Source organism: Nipponia nippon, unplaced genomic scaffold, assembly GCF_047370975.1.
Source record: "Nipponia nippon isolate SJK-2023a ecotype South Korea unplaced genomic scaffold, ASM4737097v1 scaffold_1, whole genome shotgun sequence".
Lineage (NCBI taxonomy): Eukaryota > Metazoa > Chordata > Aves > Pelecaniformes > Threskiornithidae > Nipponia > Nipponia nippon.
The window spans coordinates 150,700,400-150,721,445 of record NW_028262290.1 but is presented as its reverse complement, the minus strand read 5'-3'; the positions used below and the strand labels follow the sequence as shown (position 1 = coordinate 150,721,445).

General features: G+C 38.8%; 1 protein-coding gene across 22 annotated transcripts in view; it reads right to left on the bottom strand.

Moving 5' to 3' along the window:
• The window catches only part of SVIL (supervillin), a 142,498-nt gene that overhangs the window by 32,229 nt on the left and 89,223 nt on the right, over positions 1 to 21,046 (bottom strand). For 9 of the 22 annotated variants that reach the window (XM_087777815.1, XM_087777833.1, XM_087777702.1 and 6 more), the window contains 12 exons: positions 20,945 to 21,028; positions 18,024 to 18,911; positions 17,521 to 17,691; positions 16,860 to 16,894; positions 15,656 to 15,717; positions 15,147 to 15,286; positions 14,283 to 14,378; positions 12,785 to 13,037; positions 11,255 to 11,278; positions 9,610 to 10,180; positions 7,886 to 8,102; positions 2,136 to 2,265 (listed from right to left, as the gene is read on the bottom strand). In XM_087777815.1, the coding sequence (XP_087633941.1) occupies positions 2,136 to 2,265; positions 7,886 to 8,102; positions 9,610 to 10,180; positions 11,255 to 11,278; positions 12,785 to 13,037; positions 14,283 to 14,378; positions 15,147 to 15,286; positions 15,656 to 15,717; positions 16,860 to 16,894; positions 17,521 to 17,691; positions 18,024 to 18,911; positions 20,945 to 21,028 (2,671 nt within the window). The remainder of the gene's footprint in view (positions 1 to 2,135; positions 2,266 to 7,885; positions 8,103 to 9,609; positions 10,181 to 11,254; positions 11,279 to 12,784; positions 13,038 to 14,282; positions 14,379 to 15,146; positions 15,287 to 15,655; positions 15,718 to 16,859; positions 16,895 to 17,520; positions 17,692 to 18,023; positions 18,912 to 20,944; positions 21,029 to 21,046) is intronic. The other 13 variants (XM_087777723.1, XM_087777873.1, XM_087777777.1 and 10 more) reach the window with 11 other exon arrangements.

Here is a 21,046-nt window from a genome sequence, read left to right as displayed (position 1 = left end):
GCAATCCAGCAACAGAAAGCACTAAGATTCTTAAGTAGATCGTAGTCTCAAAGCTCTTCTACAAATGAAGACTTCAGTGGCACACTGCTTCATGGTCCTCAAAGGATAATAGCCATCATATTGATTAATTATCAATAATAGTATTTCCAGATTTAAGGGCAGCTGACATGGTGTGCTGTAAACAGCGTGGTCAACTTAGTGAAGCTTTACATTATTTATCATGTATCACATAATGAATCAGCATCACAAATATCAATACGGTTCAGGAAGTTGTGTATCTAATAAGACTAACAATTTTTCTTATACACCCAAGATTTCACCCATTGGCAGACATGCAAATCCTTTTATTTAGGCTCTAAATAGCCCAGAGCTAATATGAATCAACAGGGTGGGTGACCCAGTGTCACAGAAACTCCCACTGCCAGCATTGTCACTTCAAAGCTTGTACCCTTCAAGCACTTTATGCTCCCTTACTTGCTTTAAAAGCCTAACTTGTGCTATGCTGAGTGAAGTTGCTGCACATGGTAACACAGCAGGGAGGATATGGGTGCTGAGGAGTGAGAAGAGAGAACAAAGGTTTTGCCTCTGCCTAAATCTTGGCAGCTGCTTAAAGCTTTTTCTCAACCCCATTGTCTTTAGCTGGAGTACATTTGTTATCTGATCTCAACAGTTGTCATTTTGGAGACTAGCCTGTTAAAAATGTGACCGCAATTTTGCTTTCCTCATTGAAACCATTTTTGTTTTAGGACATCTTTCAAACTAGCAACTGGATTTTTGAGCAAGTCCACAGGGCAAAACCAAAACAAAACCCATAAAACAAACTGCAAAAATCAGCTTTCTTGTTTTTCTGTCCAGTTAACACACAACCACTGATGAGTCAGTCACATGTTCAGGCACAGATTTATCCTCAGTAATGACAGACTGTGTAACAACTCCTTACTGTAATATACTGATGGAACAGGAGACTTTTTGTTATTCTTTGCCCATACTAGTTAATAGAAGCAGCATTTTCACAACTAAATAATTGGATGCAAAGATTACTGTCGCCACTTGTAAAATTTATAACACAAATTTTATCTTCACTTGTCCTCTGTGAAAATACTCCTTCAAAAATTAAAGGCTTTTGAAGCAGCCTATTTTATCTGACACTGTCATTTTCAAAATACTACACTCAGAAGGGACGCAAGTCTGCATTAGTCGTGCAGTTCGAACCAGCAGTCCATTTTGAAGCACATGTCCCAGTTATCCTCACTTTCTGTGCTTTGGTTCACATTGCAGAACACACAGACTTTTGGATCAAACTAAGCCCTGAAGCACACTCCTGGATTCCCATGTAACACCACAGATGCCAATGGCAGTTAGGCCACAGGAGCAGACTATATTTAGCCTGAAGCAAAACAAGTAAGTATGGCATGGATAGCAGGTCCTCATCAGTAATCGTTCTGCTTTACACATCCACTCCTTCTGGGCAACATAACGTACTCATGTGTAGACATGGCCGGAACGTGCTAACAACGTGGACTTCCCTTTCCTCTACACCTTTCTACCCATCTCCCACTCTATTGACTAACACAGACAAGAGAGATAAAATCCTTGTCCAGATGGGTTTGGCTATCCACAAACACCAAAGATCATGCAAGATAACCAAAAGCCACATGGCTTATGAATGCTCTGGTACCTGCTTTTCCTCAGTGTTTCTAAGATCCAAAATCACTGCTCAAAAAAAAGTATATGCACAGAGACAACACAGCTTTAGGAATATGAATTTTTTAGAAGCTCACCCATACTAAAGAAAACCCCCAAACTTAAAAGTCTTAAGCCAATTTCATTGTGAGGAAAAAAAGGCTTAAATCATTATACCTGTAAACATTCCAGAAGCCTTACAGGCCCGCTTACTGGTTCATAATCTGCTGATGTAAAGACATTGTAACCAATATTATATGTCCCAAGGCAGCGAAGACATTCTCGTTTAAAGAGCTCTCATGTTGGGAGAACTGTTTTTTAAACAAGCCTGACAACAAGCGGAATAGCAGGAGCTAGTAGCTAATATTAGGCATGCCTGTCTAGTTGGATGCATCTTCAAAAAGCTGAAGCATTTCAAGCAAAATGTTTTTTCCAAACAAGGATAGAGTTACCTTCTTCAACAGCTGCTCAACTTCTTGCATCTGCGCACTACGATCAGTGACAGACACTTTTGCGTACTCCTGCTTTTTGCCTAGCCTGCTCTTCCAATCTTCTTCACCACTCTTCTTCAGCAATGCCAACCTAGAAGAAAAAAACATGCCAACAGGCAGCTTTAAACACTGTACTTCCCATTTTCCTCAAAAGCTACCCTTACTGTTTCACTAATGCTGCATTCAAGAGAATCTGAAATTAAGTTTTCTAACATTAACTATAGTTATTTACATTTCATACATATATACAAAGCTCACAAAAGAACACCAAGCTTTTACTGAACATGTTGAATGGGAATCATCTGTCAAAACACAGACATCTTGATCTGAGACAGGCACCCCAGCTAATTTGTACAGGCAGTGGAAATTGCCAATACAGTCAAGGGAGACCAAGGTACAACACAGATCATCCTAAAGTGGATGTATTAATAGGTTACGTTAATCACTGCTTTTTTCCCTCCCTTCTGTTGAGAAGGCATGAGAGTGACTAGCTCAGCTATAGATGCTTATGCTGTAGATGTCCAAAGTCATTAAGATGAATCCTACCTTTGGTCTTTATGTACTCATTAAAAAAATATTTAATTTTTTTTTTCTTTAAAACCCAAGAAGAAAGGGGTCTATTCAGCAGGCACTCACCAATTAGGTCTTGTCAGGCACATCAAATGACAACTATGCAGTTACTTCTTTCACTACAACTCCAGTGACCGAGGTTACTATCAGGCTCCTAGGGATCACTTAGTATCTCCTTGCTGAGCTCAGGCTTTGCTGTGACACAAATCAGTAGTACCAATGCACTAGTAACTTGGCGCTAACCATAACACAGCTATGACATCTATCTGCAAGATTCAACTCCTTTAAAGGATGCCTTAAATATAAGATGTGGATTACCATTAATCTCGGGTAAGTAGGATCTTTTAAAAGTGCTATTTCCTAATCTTGAGCAAAATTCTGAATATAGCACAAAGGGACACTGACTGGCTCTGGTGGGGACAGCATGTACGCTTATTTTGCTAGAATTAGAACCTATTTGTCCATACAAACCCTGAGGTGCTTAAGTTTTGGGGGTAGGGGAAGTCAGTTAGGAATACAAGGTCTACACAGGCATGATCTTCAGCTTACCTCCCTCAGAAATTAATATTTATATGAATTTTCTAGCTTTCCAAAATCATTCTTAGTAATCCATAAAATGTATATCTGTAGTACTTGTGCAAACAGTTGCATTGGTCCATTAAACAATTTTTATTTTAGTTGAATTAAGTTTTACTACATAACTTTCTTCAGTCTAGGGCATTTCAGTAAGGATTATACAAAACCCTTAACCCTATTAATATTTGAACAGGTTCAGTAGTTAAAGTGTTAGCAACCTATTTTGACCACAAGATATGGAGACTCCTTTTTATAGATGCAATTACTGTTACCCTCACATAAGTCTTGTCCTGAAACTCTGAGGAGAAGGAAGGACCGAATAGGTCTAGCCAGAAGCAAAGTTTCAGGCAGCTGCTTCCTGCAAAAATCCAGGGGGTGCAACCATCCTACTGACCTATTCAAGGATGACCAATTGGTCCCAAGGCAGTCATCTGAGAAAAACTGAGAATGCAGAAACAGTAAATCCACAGAATACAATGGCAGTAAGAATGTTAGTATTCAAGAAAGCAGTTATTTCCTCTCTTCCTGCCCAGGCAGGCAGTGCTGGCAGGGTTGCTGGTTGCTTCACACCTCACAGCACGGGATGAGTAGGTGTGAGAAGGACTCACAATAAGGAGTTGAGGCCACGGTCATTGTTTCCAAAATGTATACAAGATTTCACTGCCCAGAACTAATCTTCTGGAGTGCATCCACGCACATGTGAAACTGTGGAGGAGACCACGATGGGACTGAATTGCCACCATGCAGTTGTATCATCTTCAGTAGTTATGTTCTCTCAGGTCAGCTTTGCTTAGAAATGATCTGCGATAATTGAAGCTGGAAGGCATTTTGGCCAGCTTTGGCCTAAGATGGGTTTATTTTTAAAAATGTCTATAGCTGCTCAGCATAGCAGGCAGAAACAAATTTTTTTTGTTTTTTGTTTTTTTTTAACCTGACGTTACTGCAGGGTTTTTGCCCTAGACCTTTGTCCCAAACAGCTTGACTGATCAGGAAGAGAAAAATCTATGCTTCTAAGAATGCTTCTGTATCTCTGAAGACTTTGTTTTCTCCTTTGTCATATGGATGGATTCATACTAGCCCTCCACTCTTCACTTGTAATATGTAACAAAACAACTCGTTCCTAGAGTGAGAACACACGTTTGTCTGTTCTGAACAATGAAATCACCACTTAAAGAAATATGTATGCCGAGTACGCCATTGAAAACTTCACTGCTGTGTAAAACCTAAAGCCATGTGTTTGTTTCGAACGATGGAAGCAGCAATAAACTCAGACTGCCCTGACCCATCAACAATTGGAGGGCACCTTTTTGTATGAATAAAGATGCAAGAACTACTGAGTTGGTTTGCACAAGCAAGCCCACCAGCTCAGTAGCTTAAATCAAAGTAGACAGCAGTTGATTCTTTGGAAAGTCTGCAAAAATAAGCAATCATTGGGTCTAACCCTTGGATTTGTTTAAGGCCTGCTGCCTACTAGTTTCATTGCATGCCTCTAGTTTTCCACTTTTGATAAATAATGAATACTCGTTCATCATTCACTTTCACAGTTCTATTCATGCTGCTTTTGCCTCCAAAGGCTCCTTTTCCGATCTGAAAAAAAAAAATCAGTTTTACTCTTTTCTTGAAAGAAAAAAGCTTTTTATGTATCTGCCGATCTTTGACAGCTTGCTCTGTATCCTTCTTTCACTGGCTACTGAGATAGAATATCTGCCATCAAGATAGAATGATCGTCATCCCAGAGGCGTCAGGATAGGTTCAAAGCAAAAGCTTTCACAGCTGAAGGCAAAATGTTGGATTAATACTGAAGGAAAATAGAAACAAGATTTGAACAATGGTTTTGCCTAAACAAGGAGCATTGTATGAAAGGCCTTGCCAAAAATCCTGGCAAAAAATGTCAAAAATGACACATCTTTCTTCTGTGGCAGTATTTTAGTATCTTAGCTACTAGTGTTATCCTTGAGACAGATTAAACTGGACACAGGCTTGGCTTTCACACATACCCCATTGGCTGCACTTGACCAGTTCTTTTCAGCTAAATCATAAATTCTGGAGGCAATGTGAGATAAGTAACTACAAAAAGAAAGCCGACTGTTAAAGAGTGCATAAATTCACTGCAGTGGGGACTAGTCTGCATAAGAAAGTCTTGCTCTGGTGTCCACATGTCAAAACAGGTTGAAAATTAAGTTTAGGCTGAGCTCTTCCTGAGAAGGAAGGAATGATAGTAAGAGGTCCACCAGAAATTATTTAGCTGTAGTTTTTTTAAATAGTGATCGTGGCATGCAGCTGACTTCTAAAGCGGAGCTGATAGGGTAGCCTTCTAGCAACTTTGGTCTCCATAAATGCACAAAGATAGGTAGTTACACACAACTGATGCTCCTGACAATTCGAAGTCCTCCAAGACATTCCTCTTCCTGAAGGCAAGACAATTAAAAAGAGGTTTCCACCACTCATATATAGCACATCAGTGCATTGGCCCTGGCTGCCTAAAACAAAACACAGACAAAACTACTCAAAGATATGAGCCTTTGCTCCCTCTCACCTCCAAGCTGCATGTTTGCAGAAGAAGAGAGGATAGGTGTCTTTTCTTCCTTGAAAAATCACGATTTTCATTTTTCTTCCATATAGTATAGGTAATTCTGAAAATGCCAGGTAGGCACGCACTCCACAAGGATAATATTAGTTCAGTAAAGTAAGTCTTTGTGGAAAATCACTTTCATCCAGACCAGCATGCATGCATCCTGCCCAAATATCATTAAATCTGTGGAAAAGCTGTTCTTCCATAAGGTGAAAGAATGTCTGACACAGCCAGAAAAATCCACTGGATGGGAAGATGAAGTTAGTGAAAGTAAAAGGAAAAAAAAAAAATCCAAAGTGTAATAGTTAATATTCAGTAGAAACGTTCTTCGAGGTTTCTGAAAACTTGGCATCTGCTATAGCCAAGCAAAAGAAAATGACTGATTGTAGTTTTTTAATTCTGGGCCAAGAAGTAGACTACTGTGGTATTTTGGAAGGCTAAAACATTTTGATACCAGCTCTGCCATTTACAGACATTTGTGGAATCAGAATATAAAAATTCCTGACGAGACAGCAGGTATTTTCTTTTGTCAGCTTTGGGACTGACTAGACGGTACTGAAGGCCTAATGAAAGCAATTGCAGATTGCGAGCGTGACTGACAGTCTTTAACATCAGTTCCTCAAGAGATCAACTCAACTGAAGCATTAAATTTAGGACTGAAACAGCTGCTAATACTTGGATCTTCCCTTCCCTCCAACCTCTTTTTCCCCACCAGGATCAGCGAAGGCAGATCATTTACCACCTATAAACCAGAAGTTACTGGTCTTAGACCTTATCTGGCCAGACAGTTGACATATTTACAGAAGGGGGACAGGAGGGATGACGGTTGCTTTAAACAAAACAACAACAGTAAACTGAAAAAGTTAAGTACATCCTTCAGAAGGGGGCCTAAGACTGCACAGCTGTTGTAGCTGCCCCTGCGCCCCCTCTTTATGTTAAGGGGTTAACAGGGAGTGGGGATGCTCTATAAACGAGGATGACTCACACACGTCCTAGAAATACATGAATTTAAGAAGTAAGCTTTGGAATCGTGTTTTTAAAAAAAAAAAAAAAAAAAGGTTTGGAGTTCCTAATATCACACACATCTCACAAAGTGCGACAATACTTTTACACAGTGAAAGTTTAATCAAGCAGGTATTTTTATTTATTGGTTCTGCTTTCACTGCAGAAAACTGAAATAAAAATACCCTATTTGTCAACCCAGAGCAAATAATCATAATTTTACTCCCTGGACTGCTACCAGATCCTTTTACAGTTTGGGGCTGAGTTTATACTCTCAAAGTTTTAACTAAATTAGAATGACTTCTACAAGTACTACAGCAGCTATTGGAGCTCTAGCTGTGAACTCCTACTGTTTGCAGAAGCGCAAAATACTTAACATTTGTTTCAGATGAGAATGACCTTGGGTTGGAAAAAATATTTCTCATACTCCCACAAACCTGTCCAACTTACTACCCTTTTAAAATCACCACAGTAAGTTCTCAGAAGTCAAAATGGCAACCGTGTATTTCTGAAGTAAAGAAGGAAACATCACAGAGTTTATCCCTGACTCCCTGTAGTCAGCTTATTTAAAAGAGACTACTCCAATAAACCAACAAAAAAACTAGCTATTAAAAAAAAAAAAAATCCCATTATACATGTTGTAATTGAAAGCAGAACCTGGGGAAGTATATTGATTATATCATTATAAATGTAACTAGAACGTGTATTTTTACAACTTTCATTTTCTGAACTACTTATTGATTATTCAGGTGGCTCTTTCAAAATCAGATTATCACGTTCTCTTCAACAGTAATTCTCATTCACCACCATCTGCCTTATAAGCATGTCAGGCAGATTAGCTGCATGTTTCTGCTGTTAGTGTTTGACATCCAATAAAGCCTAATAATTACTGCTTAGCTTTTTTCAGAAGCAGGTTTATAGCTTTTTTTATACCATCAGTCTAATAACTGTATTTATATAGATAATTTTTTAAAAAGGGAAATTTAAGTACCTTTCCTTAATTGACATCGTTTTGCTGGAATTATCAAGGACATCCTCAGTTTGTGCTTTGTTCTCTCCAACGGAAAACATCTCACAGGAATTCTTATTAAATTTGCCTTCCAATTGGTCAGAGAGCTCCTGGAGTCTACAGGATGCCGCAGCTGCAGTTTGCGAAACTGTCCTCATTCCTGATATGCTGGTGAGTTCAGAAGTAGGTTCAGCATGGTCTGCCCATTCAAAAGAGGAGTGCTGAATTAGAGTTAGCGCTATTCTCAAACATATTTTACACATTACTAACACTGAAGCAGCAAATCTGTTTTTTAACATTCAAATCACATGGTATCCTAACAGAGAAAAAATTTCCGGCTGAGCTAGAGTACAAAGATTAATTGTGCAATATTAGCTGCATAGACTGGCCCTCTGTGACTGAAGTTCTCATAAAGCCACAGAAGATCATGTTCAATACACAATTCTGAACTTCACATGGATGAGGCACAAACTGCTGCTCCTGTCATCACACCAACAGGAAAACAAATGGACAGATGAAAGCAAGAGAGGAGCAAAGAGTAGGGGAATAGAAGCAGACAAAATTTAAATAAGAAATTAACTTATTGGTAAAGCAGTTTAATGCATAAGTAGCATACTAGGAGGACAGTTAATAGCTTCATAAAGGTATTATTTTCTAGGAGGGTGCTGGGGGCTTCTTTGGTTTTGTTTTTTCAAGCAGCAGTTAAACCACAGGACAAACTGCCTTGATGAAAGATAAATGCACCATTGCAGTTATCCTTAAGGAAATAAGTGATCTTCATTTTTCTTTTTGAAATTTTACAAGCATAACACCCCTCTGATACACAACTGATCCAGGTTTATCCCAGTCCCCTTCTCCCCTGCAGTCACCAAAAGTAATTGGATAAAACAGACACTGCTTTTGAGGAATACAGGCAGAACTATACCTTCCTCCCTACACCTGTTCGAAGACCATTAAATTCAAAATGAATTAACTTCACAGGATGAAGACAAAAGTGCTTCTAGCACTACAGGGTACTGTGGTCCTGTACTCCATCATAATAAAACAGAAAACTAATACAACAGCCTTCTAAATTCAACAGAATAGAAGGCTTTATGCAACAACCAAACTGGCTGATGATTTCCAAAGCACTTTAAAGATGGGTGAATTTACTTATTAAGTTTGAATTATATTTTGCATCTAGAAATGTAATTGCTCTGAGAATTACTTGGTTTATATTTTGTCACGACACTGAAGACAAACTAATAGTAGTTTTGCAAAATTAGTTATCTGAAAATTATCCACTACTAGCTATATATGTACATATGTAGTTAATACATAACTATATATGCACAAGGCGGCAACAATTAAGAACAGACACTTGACCCAGAGCAGCAAGTTTAGCTTGTTCAGCATTTTGGAGGGCAGGGACAAGGGCAAAAGAGGAAAGGATAAATCTTAGCTGCAGCATATAATACCACTGCTTTCAAAGAACGAAAATCTGAAAAAAAATTGAACCATCTTTAAAGGCTGAAGAATTGAAAGAATAACAAAGAGAAAACTGGATTTGTAAAACAAGATCTCACAGGTATTTCTCTACCTTTAAGCAGTGTTAAAAAAAAGGAAAAATAACCAGCCTTGTAATGCTTGAAATGAAGATGTTTAAAATCAGAGAAACAGCATCATTTGCTGAACGAGACTACACCAAAAGCAAGTATATACTACACCTCTTTGCAAAGTCTTGCTTTTCATAACACTTTCCAAATCCATCTTTTCTTCAAAGGACTGGCCTTCTTTGACTTCCCATTTACCTTGCATGCGAGTATCAATTTCCTTCTGTTCAAGAGGCTGAAAAAGTGCTTGTGAGCTAAACAGTTCCATGCTGCCCTTCCTCAGGAAGCTGTAGGCTGTCTCTTTATGGTAGTCTCCTGTTTTTTCAGGAACGGGATGTGTGGTTTCATCCTCAAAGGAGCTGTACTTTGTAATTTCATTAGCTTCATGTGCTAGAAACCTCTTTCTCTCTTCTTCATGCTTCTTTGATGCTCTGTTGCTTTCTGGTGCTTCCACTGAGGGCTGCCACTGTTCTGACTTCTGTGTGCGTTTTCCTGAAGAGTCCAAGTTTTCTGCTGAAGAGTGGAATCTCAAATCAGCTCTAGCAGCAGCGCTCACACTTCCATCGCTAGCTGGCTTCATGTGCAGGTCTCCAGCATACAGCGGAGAAAGGGCAGATGCCATTGTTGAAACTGATGTTGCAACTGCAGTTGACAGGGGAGTGATTTTTCCACTTTCATTTTGCACCTATGGGGAAGAAAAAAAAAAAAAGAGGACTTAAAAGCTCTGAAACCATCAATTCCTGAAAACAGTCTAATCACATCAGTTCCTCAGAGGTGTGCTTCCATATGAATATAGTGCTCTATAAATATAGACTAGAAAGAGATAAGGAAAGCAACAATGCCTCCATAATTCGGCTGCAGATGGATTATTCCACCCAGTGAAGAAACAACTGCATGTGAACAGCAACATCTTTAGTAATAAAGAGTTTATGTGTAGCATGCAATATGACACTGTGTCAGGGCTCTGTGAAAAGTTTCATACTGACACGGTACTGTGCAGCACTGGGGAAAGAAATTAGCTCGGGTTCCAGACACTGGATGACATGCCATGTGCCCAGGCTAATCAACTCTGCATCTCAGCAGGGCTAATTAGCTTTGGCACAGCTCTGCTCTGATACAGTTATGCAGCTTCCAGCTCTGGAGCTAGCTCAGTGCCAGAGAGAGACTCTGCTCCGTGCTGCCCTACATAGGGCAGACGTTCCTGGCTCTTCTGCCACATAAATCACCTTCACGCAGGACTGTTAGTTGAAGACTTTTTCAAATAGCAAACTTTGGCTATCATGTACATCTCTGAGCAAAGTATTTGAATCTAAGAAGCATATAAAAAACCCTCAAAATTTGCTTTGCCAGCCTCTACAGTGGAACAATTATCTTTTCTACTCTTCTAACATAATAATTTTAGAAAGTTTTCCGATAGACAGTTAAGATGCAAAATTTTTCTGAAATGTAGAGCTTGGCTTTGTCTTCTCTAAAGGAGACAAAAGCTATGAAACAGACTGACAAACATGCCTTCATACACATCAGGAGAGGTTTTTTGTTTGGCTTTGTTCTTTTCTTAAACTGCAGGGCTAGTGAACAGCATGCAAAAGGAATAGACAAAAATCAAACCAGTAGGAGGAAATCAACTGAAAATTTAAAACACACATGCAAATTCCATAAAGCAGGGACGACACAGTCATTCATTAAACAAATCAGAAAGCACAGCAAAGACTACTAAGCTAGCTCAAAAATTCCAAAGAAAGATTAAGAAAATAGTTACCCGGTTACTCTTTTTCCATTGCATCTATCAGAATTAGAAATTTAGAGGAGATCAGCAAAGGGATATCAGCTTTAATTACACGATAGTTACATTTGCAATTATGTATTTTGGCGATATAACCTCTAGTTATCTATTTTGATACCTTCCTTTTGTTTCTTCCTAGGAAAACTGTAACTGCATCTCAAAACACGCCAACACTGCAAATGAACAGTTCACTATAGAAAGTCTTTTTGAAAATACACTCCCACTGAGCTTGGTTCAGAGTTAACTCTGGTTTCTTTCGCTAGGTTCAGAAAGAGATGACAAAACATGCTTCCTCTGCATTTCCTTGCTTGAAGAGCAAATTTGTTCTGTACAAGTCTGACAAGCTAATGTGACCGTGACTGGCTTCTTTCCCATCTGCTTCAGCCCATTTCTGTTGATCACTTTCCTGGCCCCCAAACAAGTTAGCGACACAATAATTAAAAAGTCCAGCTTGTGACAGTGGTTGGCATGCGGAAAACGAATGGAAAGAGGACTAAGTAGAGTCTGGAAATCTTGTTAAAATAAATTTGCCAAATATTTACTACTACTTCATGCCTAAGTAAAGTAGGCATAAAGCACAATTATATATCTGTACAGCTTTGCACCGGTATGGTTAGAGAAATCCTGCCTTCTCGCTATTCTATTATTATAATATGGAAAACGTATAATCATGAATGAAGCATATAGAAAGAGAATGGTAGGAACTTTCTAACACAGATTCCCTAGAAATACAACATGCATAGGAGTTGTGCTTCACTGTTAAAGTGATTTCTTTTAAAGTTGTAATACTAAGGGGCTGATGTTTCTGCTGCTGTGAACATCAGCTCTGAAAGACCACTGCTTGGCCATCTTATGCTCAAACTTCACTAAAAAGGCGTTCCTTTGCAGTTCCAATTATATGAAGGATTCCAGAACAGGAAGCCCAATTCCACTGCACATATTACATAATTACATTTTGACCATGACTCTCTGAATTTCAAAAGTATTCTGCTTTTAGAGAAAAAAATAAAAATAAAAACCAATGCCCCCTCCCAGAGGAAAATGACAGTATATGTCCTGACTAATAATGGAAATATATAGTGCTTTCAGGAAAGAGTCTGAAAGTTGCACATGACAAAGCTCCAAAATTCCCTGAAAATACATCTAAAGCATGATGATATGTGTCACAGTTTTTACGCCTTTGGTCAGGAATTTACTCTTGGAAGACATGTAATATTCTACCAGAAAAGGCAGACACTGTGAAAGGTACAGTATGCACAAGTCAGGAAGATGATATACTCTTGAATTACTTAAAAAGAAAAACACATCAATGAAGATGAACATTTTAGAGGATGTCATTCCTCAATGTCATAAGACTGCTTCCTGACAAACTTTTTCCTGTGACTATGTCATGACCCCGGTGTGTAGCTCAGAGCAAAGAAAAGGCCAGCTGTTATGGCATCCTACACTGAAGCTTTTGTCTCAGATAAAAAGAAACAAACAAAAAAGAGCTAAGATTGCACTTACCTGCTCAACTTCTCCAAGAGTGACTGGCTGAGTCTGGTAACGAGCATTCATTCTCCTGTGCCTAATATCTCCTCGACTCCTTGTGGAGATGGCCCTGGATACTGGTTGAGACAGTTTGTTAAACAAAGCCATCTTTTCTGCCAAACTTAAGGTGGAAGAATCTGGTTCATCAGACTGATCTTGCCCCATTGCCTCTTTGGCTGCTCTTATCTCCTCTTTAGCTAAAATTTTTTGGTGTGCTGATGCCTGCAAGCTGAAGAAACAGAACTGGAAATGAGTTTTGAAGACGACGTTATGAAGTTTTAAGATCTCAACCTCATAGGAGTAGAAGAACTGCACGTGAAGCACAATAGCCAATGTAATATAGCAGCCTAAGTGATTATGCAGTGGTTCAACATTGGCATGATGAATTCTAATTCAAACAGCTGAAGATTTAAATAAAGTTACATTTTCATTTACAAATTCATTTGATTTGGACACAACAATTTTTTAAAAGGGGAACTCAAGATTGAAGAGAGACTTTTCAGACCAATCTCTTTATACCGAATACAGTGCAATAGAGAGACATTTAAGATGCCTGCTGTAGAACAAACATGGGTCCTACAGTGCAATTTACATAAAATTCAATTTTATTAGAAATAATTTGTGGACCATATATGACAAAAACGTTTAAAAGACGGATTTAAACTTCAAGTTAGTGCTGCTTTTAGGTTAGCATAAATTGTAATGCCTCTTATAATTTGAAGTGGAACAGAATTCAGACTGTCTTTCATTTTGAGTTATCTGGGGTAACTCAACAACAAAGAACAGTTTTGAAACATACTTCATTAATTTTGAAGATTGTTTGACCAATGCTGAAGGCAGACACATTCATTCATAAAAGCTGTAACTGCATTTGTCTCTACAATAATATATTTTATTCACCTCTAGCTAGATTCAGCCACATTTACGGAATTAGTAGTATTCTCTCCCCCCCCCCCCCCCCCTTGTGGTCTCTGCTAAGATTCTCTCATTCAGAACAGGCAAACAGTATTCTGCAACTTTACCTATAGGTGGTGCAATTTCTTATCTTTCCTTTAATTTTGCAAGCTAAAAAAAAATATATGTAGAGACAGACAAAGAGTATATGTACTGCTTGTGAAATCAAGCACTCAGCTTTGATATTTTCATCTCAAGATGACATTACTGTATAAAAAAAAGTACAAGAGCAAAGAGGGCTCTGCTAGGTTTGCTCACATGCAAATTTATTTCTTTCACAAAGAAGAAGAATATGCTTCTAGAACAGGTAAGTGTGGTTAGAAAGGCCCTGAAAACAGATGACAAAAAAAAGCTGCATTGTTTTATCATGCAAACATAAATGAAGTTGACAAATGTTTTAAATATTCTTGAAACGAGTATTGACTTGACACATTGAAAAGGCATTCAAGACTTTAAAGATGCATCTGCTATTGAAGAATCTTGCGCTCCATGTAACATGCATGTTTATCCCCCCCAGTACCTGATAGGTTGTACAGTGCTCTTAACTACAGTGGGACTAGGTACTCTTGTCACTACTGTGTGGGTATTCACAGAACGTGAAGCAGGGGTAGATTCACTTTAAAGAATTGCCAAGGAGGGAAAATTCACAGGGAGAGAGAAGAAAAAAGCATTAAGAAAAGCAATACATTGAGTGTTAACTACAGAAAAGACCAAAACCAAACCAAAACAAAACAGAAAAAAACCAAACAGCAATGATTTTTAATTAACTGAGTTATCTGTTGCGACCTTTGCAAAATAACTTCAAATACTCTGAAAGAACTAAAAACCTAAAGGAGCAAACAGGTTGTCTCTTGAAGTTACTTATTACCCATAACATAAGCTATCTTTTAGTAGATCATTAGGTGAACGTCCATTCACCTTTGTTTAATTTTCCCCAAAAATGACTTTCCTTTTTTCAGGAAAATTTCATGATATATGACCAGAGTGCAAGAAATGCATTTCCAAGAAGTACATTTGAGATTTCAGAGTGTAAAAGGTTTTCCCCAGTACAAATACATTCCATAAGAAATTGCGCAGATTTCCCTCAGCGCGAAGTATCTTTTTCACTTGAGTTATGAACCAATGCTATGATTAATCCCGTTTCCCTAATCTACAGGTTCATACGCTTTCTGCCAAATTACAATTCGTACAAGTTATGCTTTACTAGCCCCTCTACTTCTAAAAAGGAATATCAATATGGTTCCCCCTGTGGTTCTCAAGGAAGTTGGCCCTTAACAACAAATGTTTTCCTTGCTACAAAGTTGTAAACACCACATATAGGGAGCTTATTCCCAGATTTAAGAGCAGGAATCAAAGTTAGAGGCAACATATGTACAAGACTTACGTAGCGGCAATGACCACTTCCTCAGTGGTAATTGGTTGTGTGTGTGATCTATCCTGCAAACGCCGCAGCCTTCTCTCTACTGCTGAACTTCTTGCAGGTGGTTTAGGAATATTTTTCATTTCGAATGATTTTTCCATTTCCTAAGAGGACATATGTCATAATTAAAACCATGGAAGAAAAGTTCTAAAACAGTACTTTCTTTTTAGCTTTCTTGCATGCAAAGTAGTAAATCTCCCAAATGCCTATCTCTGAATTAGAAGCAGGATGTAATTGCGCAGTAGGCGTCATGAAGTTAAAACTAAATACACATCTCTCTACATGATGTTCTTAAAGAAGGTTTAGAGCAATAGGTCTACTGTATAGGTAGGCAAGATGAAGTAAAAAAAAAAGTTATGTAGCTTGGACTTGGTTAACTGCATGACACTTCATTCTAATGCACTTTGGGTTCTTCAGCATCTTGTACATGAAATGTTTAACTCAGCCTTCTATTAAGGAAATGTAATACTTACTCTAAAAAGCAGCCTCTTTGCAGCTACACTTAGTTTGGCTCGGTCATCCAATTTTTCTTCATCTACACAAAGGGGAAAAAGCAAAAAAGGAGGCTGAGTGTAATGAATCAAACTCATATTAAGTGCAAGGGTTTTTTTGACTGATTTCTGAACTCCTCAAAAATTACATTTTACTAAAACAAGAAGCATCACCAGCAAATAAGCTGGCTGTTACTCCCTTTTAACAAAAGACTTATCATGAACCAAATTGTGTAAACTTTACCTGTATTTACATGTATTGCATCAGAGGAAAATTCTTAACAGGATTTGAGAACAAAAGACTTGTCTTCAGGACAGTTCATGTGCTTTCAAGTTATCCAAACAACCTTTTATGAATAATCAAACTTATTATATTAGTCTATATATAGACTAATACATGGACTAAGGAAAAAATTGGACTGAAAGACTGTCTTAAGCATCAGTATTCATCATGCTACACAGAACATCTCTTTTCTACTAGCTGGCCATACAAAATGGTCTCTCCTGGAAGCTGGTTATTCTGATTACCACCTTGTGTCCCCATTTTTCAGAGGCTCAACTGGTATCCTTAGGAGCTGAAATCAGCATCCTCCAGATCCAAGAGCCAGCATCTCAAAGCTGTAGGGAATATTAGCTTTCAAATAGCATAAGGCATTAAATCTAAATTTAGCTGCTCATGAGATTACCTACTTAATTTGTGCCAGGCTTGCCGAGAGTGACAAGAGGGAGAGAAGCAAGATGGCAGACAATTATATCATTTAATCAACAGCATCTTGCAGCTTCCTTAGCTAGAAAACAGGTTACCAGTATGTTTCGCACTACAGTAAGGTTTTTTTAGTTGTTAGTCCTAGACCGTTGATTAAAATGTTTATTTTTTTTTCCCCCATCAACTAGCTTATTTATTGTCTAAATCAGGAAAAAAAAAAAAAAAACAATGTTGAAAAGTGTTGAGCCATTCCCCCCCTTGCCTCCCATATGAAGTCCGGTATCCATAGACAGACTTCTGGACTTAAATGAATTTGAAATCAAGTCTGTAGTAGACACGGCCAAAGTGGTACTTCAAACATATTATGGGTAATGATAGTTATTTTCAAGTGGACTTTGTTTGCATTATCAAATAGTTCTCCAGTTAACACAAAACACATTTTCTCCCATTTCTCCCTTAGAAAATAGTATACTAACATACCTTCAGCAGTTGGTATTTCTGCACTCAAAATTGACCTAGCAAAAAATTATCAAACAGAAAGAAGTTAGTTGGAAACGAGACATCAAAAATTAAATTCAAACTCCATCTGAAGTAGCAGGACCTCAAAAGTCTTAAGAGTGGGAAAACTTAATCTATTTTTCAAGCTTCAACAGTTTCCACTTTGACATCCTTTAATAAAGCAGAAAGGCAAGCAATTGCAGCCAAACTTAAATACAGTAAAGGAAAACGATTTCCAGTTCATCTTGCAGAAGATAAAAGTCTAAGATTTGCTGCCAGCTCTTTTAACATAAAATATGTAGCTTTGGTTGTTTACAAAAAAAGTGAATGATAAAGCAGAGTAGATGGAAAGGAAACTATATAAAAACAGACAAAAGTATTTATCATTAGACAGACTCGAACAGCTATAATACTTTATGATATTTCATTGTTCACCATTTTACATGGGGGGGATTTGCAACGAATTGTTTTTGTTGGCAGTATTTTGGTTTTTATTTTATAAGAAGCTATAACAAATGATTGTTTTTAAAGAGAAACAATAACCTTGCAAAATATTTATGCTAATAAATGAACAAAGTCTCTTCACAAGCTTGTTCATGTCTACCTGCACCAGAACGCTACACAGAGCTACATATGTGCCTACCTATCTGTCTCCTTTCGTTCTGCGGACGTTATAGGTTGAGTTTTAAATCTCTCAGAAGTCTTTCTATTTTCACCAGGAGAAAAATAGCGCCTCGGCCTTCGTGGCCCTCTTTCACGGTCACCATTGGCAGACAAAGTGCTACCTGCCGTTGACATCTCAAACCGAGATTCACTTTTAAACCACATGATAGAAAGCGCATAGAAAAGAAAATAGAAGAGAGAAGTAAAGCACAGATGTAAGCATCTCAACAATTCACTAGAGATCACTCTGCATGCTCCTCCGGTAACATGCACAGACGTACACATTCCAGCTACCCCACATCACAACTTGCACTAGCAAGCAGAAGCACAAAAGCGGGATTCAAACCATCTCAGCCTCCAGTACACACTGGTGAGAGCTAAGCTGTGTGCTTTAAGTGCCGAACACAACTGCTGTTGAGTGTGTGTAATTTTTGCCAAGGACGTGCAAGTTTCACACGAAAATACGTTTGAAATGTCACCTACAGATCCGTTTTCTTGTTGGCATTAGCAGTCTCCAGAAAGACATTACGGAGCTGGGCAACAGAGACTTTTGTGTCAACCATGCCAATCTCACCGTTTGGTGCATTTGCTTCCACGCTCTCCTTACTTTTAAAAGCTTCTAGCTTAGGAGCCACAGTATAATCAGACATTGAGCGAGTCAGGACTTTGTGCTTTGCTGTCGACACCTTCCGAACAGGAGCTTTTGCCTTGGCAGGCTGCGATACTGACCCACTCTGTATGTACATAACAGCTTCACTCCTTTCTATGTTCTCAGGGGTCTTAAACTGCTGCTCAGAAACCTGCCTCTTATTGCACTCCAGCTCTCTCTGAACTTCTGAGTTAACTTTCAGCTTGCTTGCGAAAGAGGAACTCCCCATGGGGGTATCCAATTCTCCTCCTCCAAAGAGGCCTTCGTGGTTCTTCCCTTGCTTGCGAATCTCAGATGGCAAAATTGGTCTTCTGCCTTTGGAAGCCTGTTCACCCTCCAAGGAATCTTTTTCATCAGGCTTTGCTCCATAACCAAGTGCCTCTTTCTTTTCACTCTCTGATGCAGTGGCTGCTGACGGTTTTGTTAAGAGGCTAACATTGTCTGGTAGGAGGAGGCTGCCAACAGAGTTGTTTGCTGGTTCTTCTGTTGCCATCAGCTGAGCTGTGTGAGCAATGCCAGCAGGCTGAATATAGCCATGTATTGGTTGGCGGACTGAACTGACGGGCTGATTTATAACCCTATCAAAGGCAGACGTTTCTGTCTGAAGAGGCATGTAGTGGGCTGGCACTGGATGGGATTTTCTCTGAGATACTGTGTCTGTGACAAGTTCAGGGCTTCCACGAGCACTTTCCTCTTTCACCAGTTTCTCTCTAACTTTTACTCTTTAAGAAAGAAAAAGGATTAAAGCTGTGAACAGCAATACCCAATCAGGGAAGGAACACAGACACCTACTGTGGGTACAGACAGCAACATCGTATTAAAATAAAAAGCAATCAATACATAAAAGAAAGTAATCTTATGATGCAACCACTTCCTTCCCCCCCCCCCCCCCGAATCTTAGCAGTAACATTGCTCAAAAACATTCAAGTGATTCACAGGCCCTCGAATGTGCATGACTCCCGAGAAGGTAACTGAGCAAGCTCTGAAAATGTACAGCATGTTCCCATGAGGTCACAACTGCGTTTGTCAGACAGCACATACCCATAGTCTCAAACAAACAAGATGATCAAAACTGCTTTTTATATTATCAAAATGTTGGGTTCAGCCTGAAATTGCAAATTCCATTGGCAATCATATATGTAGTCAGATTTTTGAAGATGTCTAAACACTGGGCAGCTTACATCATATCAAGATGCTGTTGCGTTAGGGAAAGGGATGTAAAAACATGTTGTTATCTCCACCTAGCCCTTCAGATGCTTTGCCAGAGACTTTGTTACTTGTGCTTTTGTGTATCATATAAGACATCTAAAATATTACACGTAGTGTAACCTGTTTCAGTAAGTGAGAAAAAAAATGTTGAAAGTGCAAGCCTTAAAGCCCAAAGTGAAACTATGGCATGGCTGTTGCTACTCAGAGGGCTTGCAGGGGAGAAAAGGATTAAAAAAGCCCAAACCAAACCAGGCATTCTGTTTTAAAACATTTCATTACATTCTAGCATGCAAAACTTACAGGAACGTTCCCAAAAGTTACCTTACTTCAGTGTATTGTCTAGAAACGCCTCTAGACTTGTGTAACATCCATGCAAAACAGAGTCACATTCTACCTTTAGGCACTTAATGCGACTCCACTAACGGAAGGCAAACACGTGCAGCCGGAGGCAGCCTTTGCTCTATGACTACAACTGCAGGGAAGCTCTCCAGCAGCTTTCCAGCCACGCGGAGTGTTCGGACTGCTTACAGGGCGAGTGTTTGTAAATATCGCATACACAGTATTAAAAATGAAAGCCCTGTACCTCCTCCCCTCCCAAAAGGGTATAAAAAATTATTTTAATTCTGGAGAAGGAGGAAAACTCAAGTACAATAGGAGACTAGCTCCTTATTTGAAAGTAAGTAATCCAGCCCAAAGTATGTGCAATTCCAGGCTTGCTACCAACCAACTTTTTGGAGTTTACGTTATTAAAAAAAAAGCAAGATTTAAAAAAAAGGCAAATTAATATCTGAGATAATAATTCAGGATATCCAAAGTTATCTGAAACAGCAACTTTTGTAATATTTTGGTGTTTCTTATCTCTGAGGATTGGTGCACCTATCAGGGAAACTTCTCAAAGTTACTTAAGCACAGAAAGTGTGTTCAGTCTGAAAAAGTGATGCTTTAAACTACACATACCAAGCATTCTCCAGAACATCCACACTGATGTTAGTACTGGGTTATAAGAATTACTTTAATTAGGGACATGGAAAAGAGCCTTCCTGCAATGCTTCCCATGGTGGGCTAACTGTATGTGTTAGCAAACTGGGAGAAAGCAGCTGTTTGTAGCTCTGATCAAGATCTTGCTTTACATTTCAATATAAATTTTTTACTTCTCTTGTACCATCTCCTTTGGAATTCAAGGAATTAATTGTAGGGAATGCTAAGGTGGATTGGCGTGTCATGTAAAAATGTTCTGGTTTGCAGAGTGCAAAGTGGGATACAATAGGAAGTTATAAAAATTAGTGGAAGCCAGAATGATAGTAGCTGTGGAAGAAGCTAGAGGCATTTGTACTTCTTCATCAAAATACCAATTGGTTTTAAATTATGATATAAGTAGATGCTTCAGAAAAGTTTCAACAGCTGTTTATCCACAAGAAACAACACTTTCTAACTTGCTGCTGTTAAAGGAAAATTAAAGGCAAGTGTTAAATGAAGACAGAGTAAAGGGAAAGAACGGGGAGGTTTGTAGTCTGGTTGTTAGCCACACAGCTACATTTTATGATACCTGGAGGGCCAGCTGATAAGTGAAGGTGTGTCCCCTTCCGAATCTTTCTGAAGAAACCATTCAGGTTTTGCTTTCCCTGCACTACTATAGAAAACAGAACTT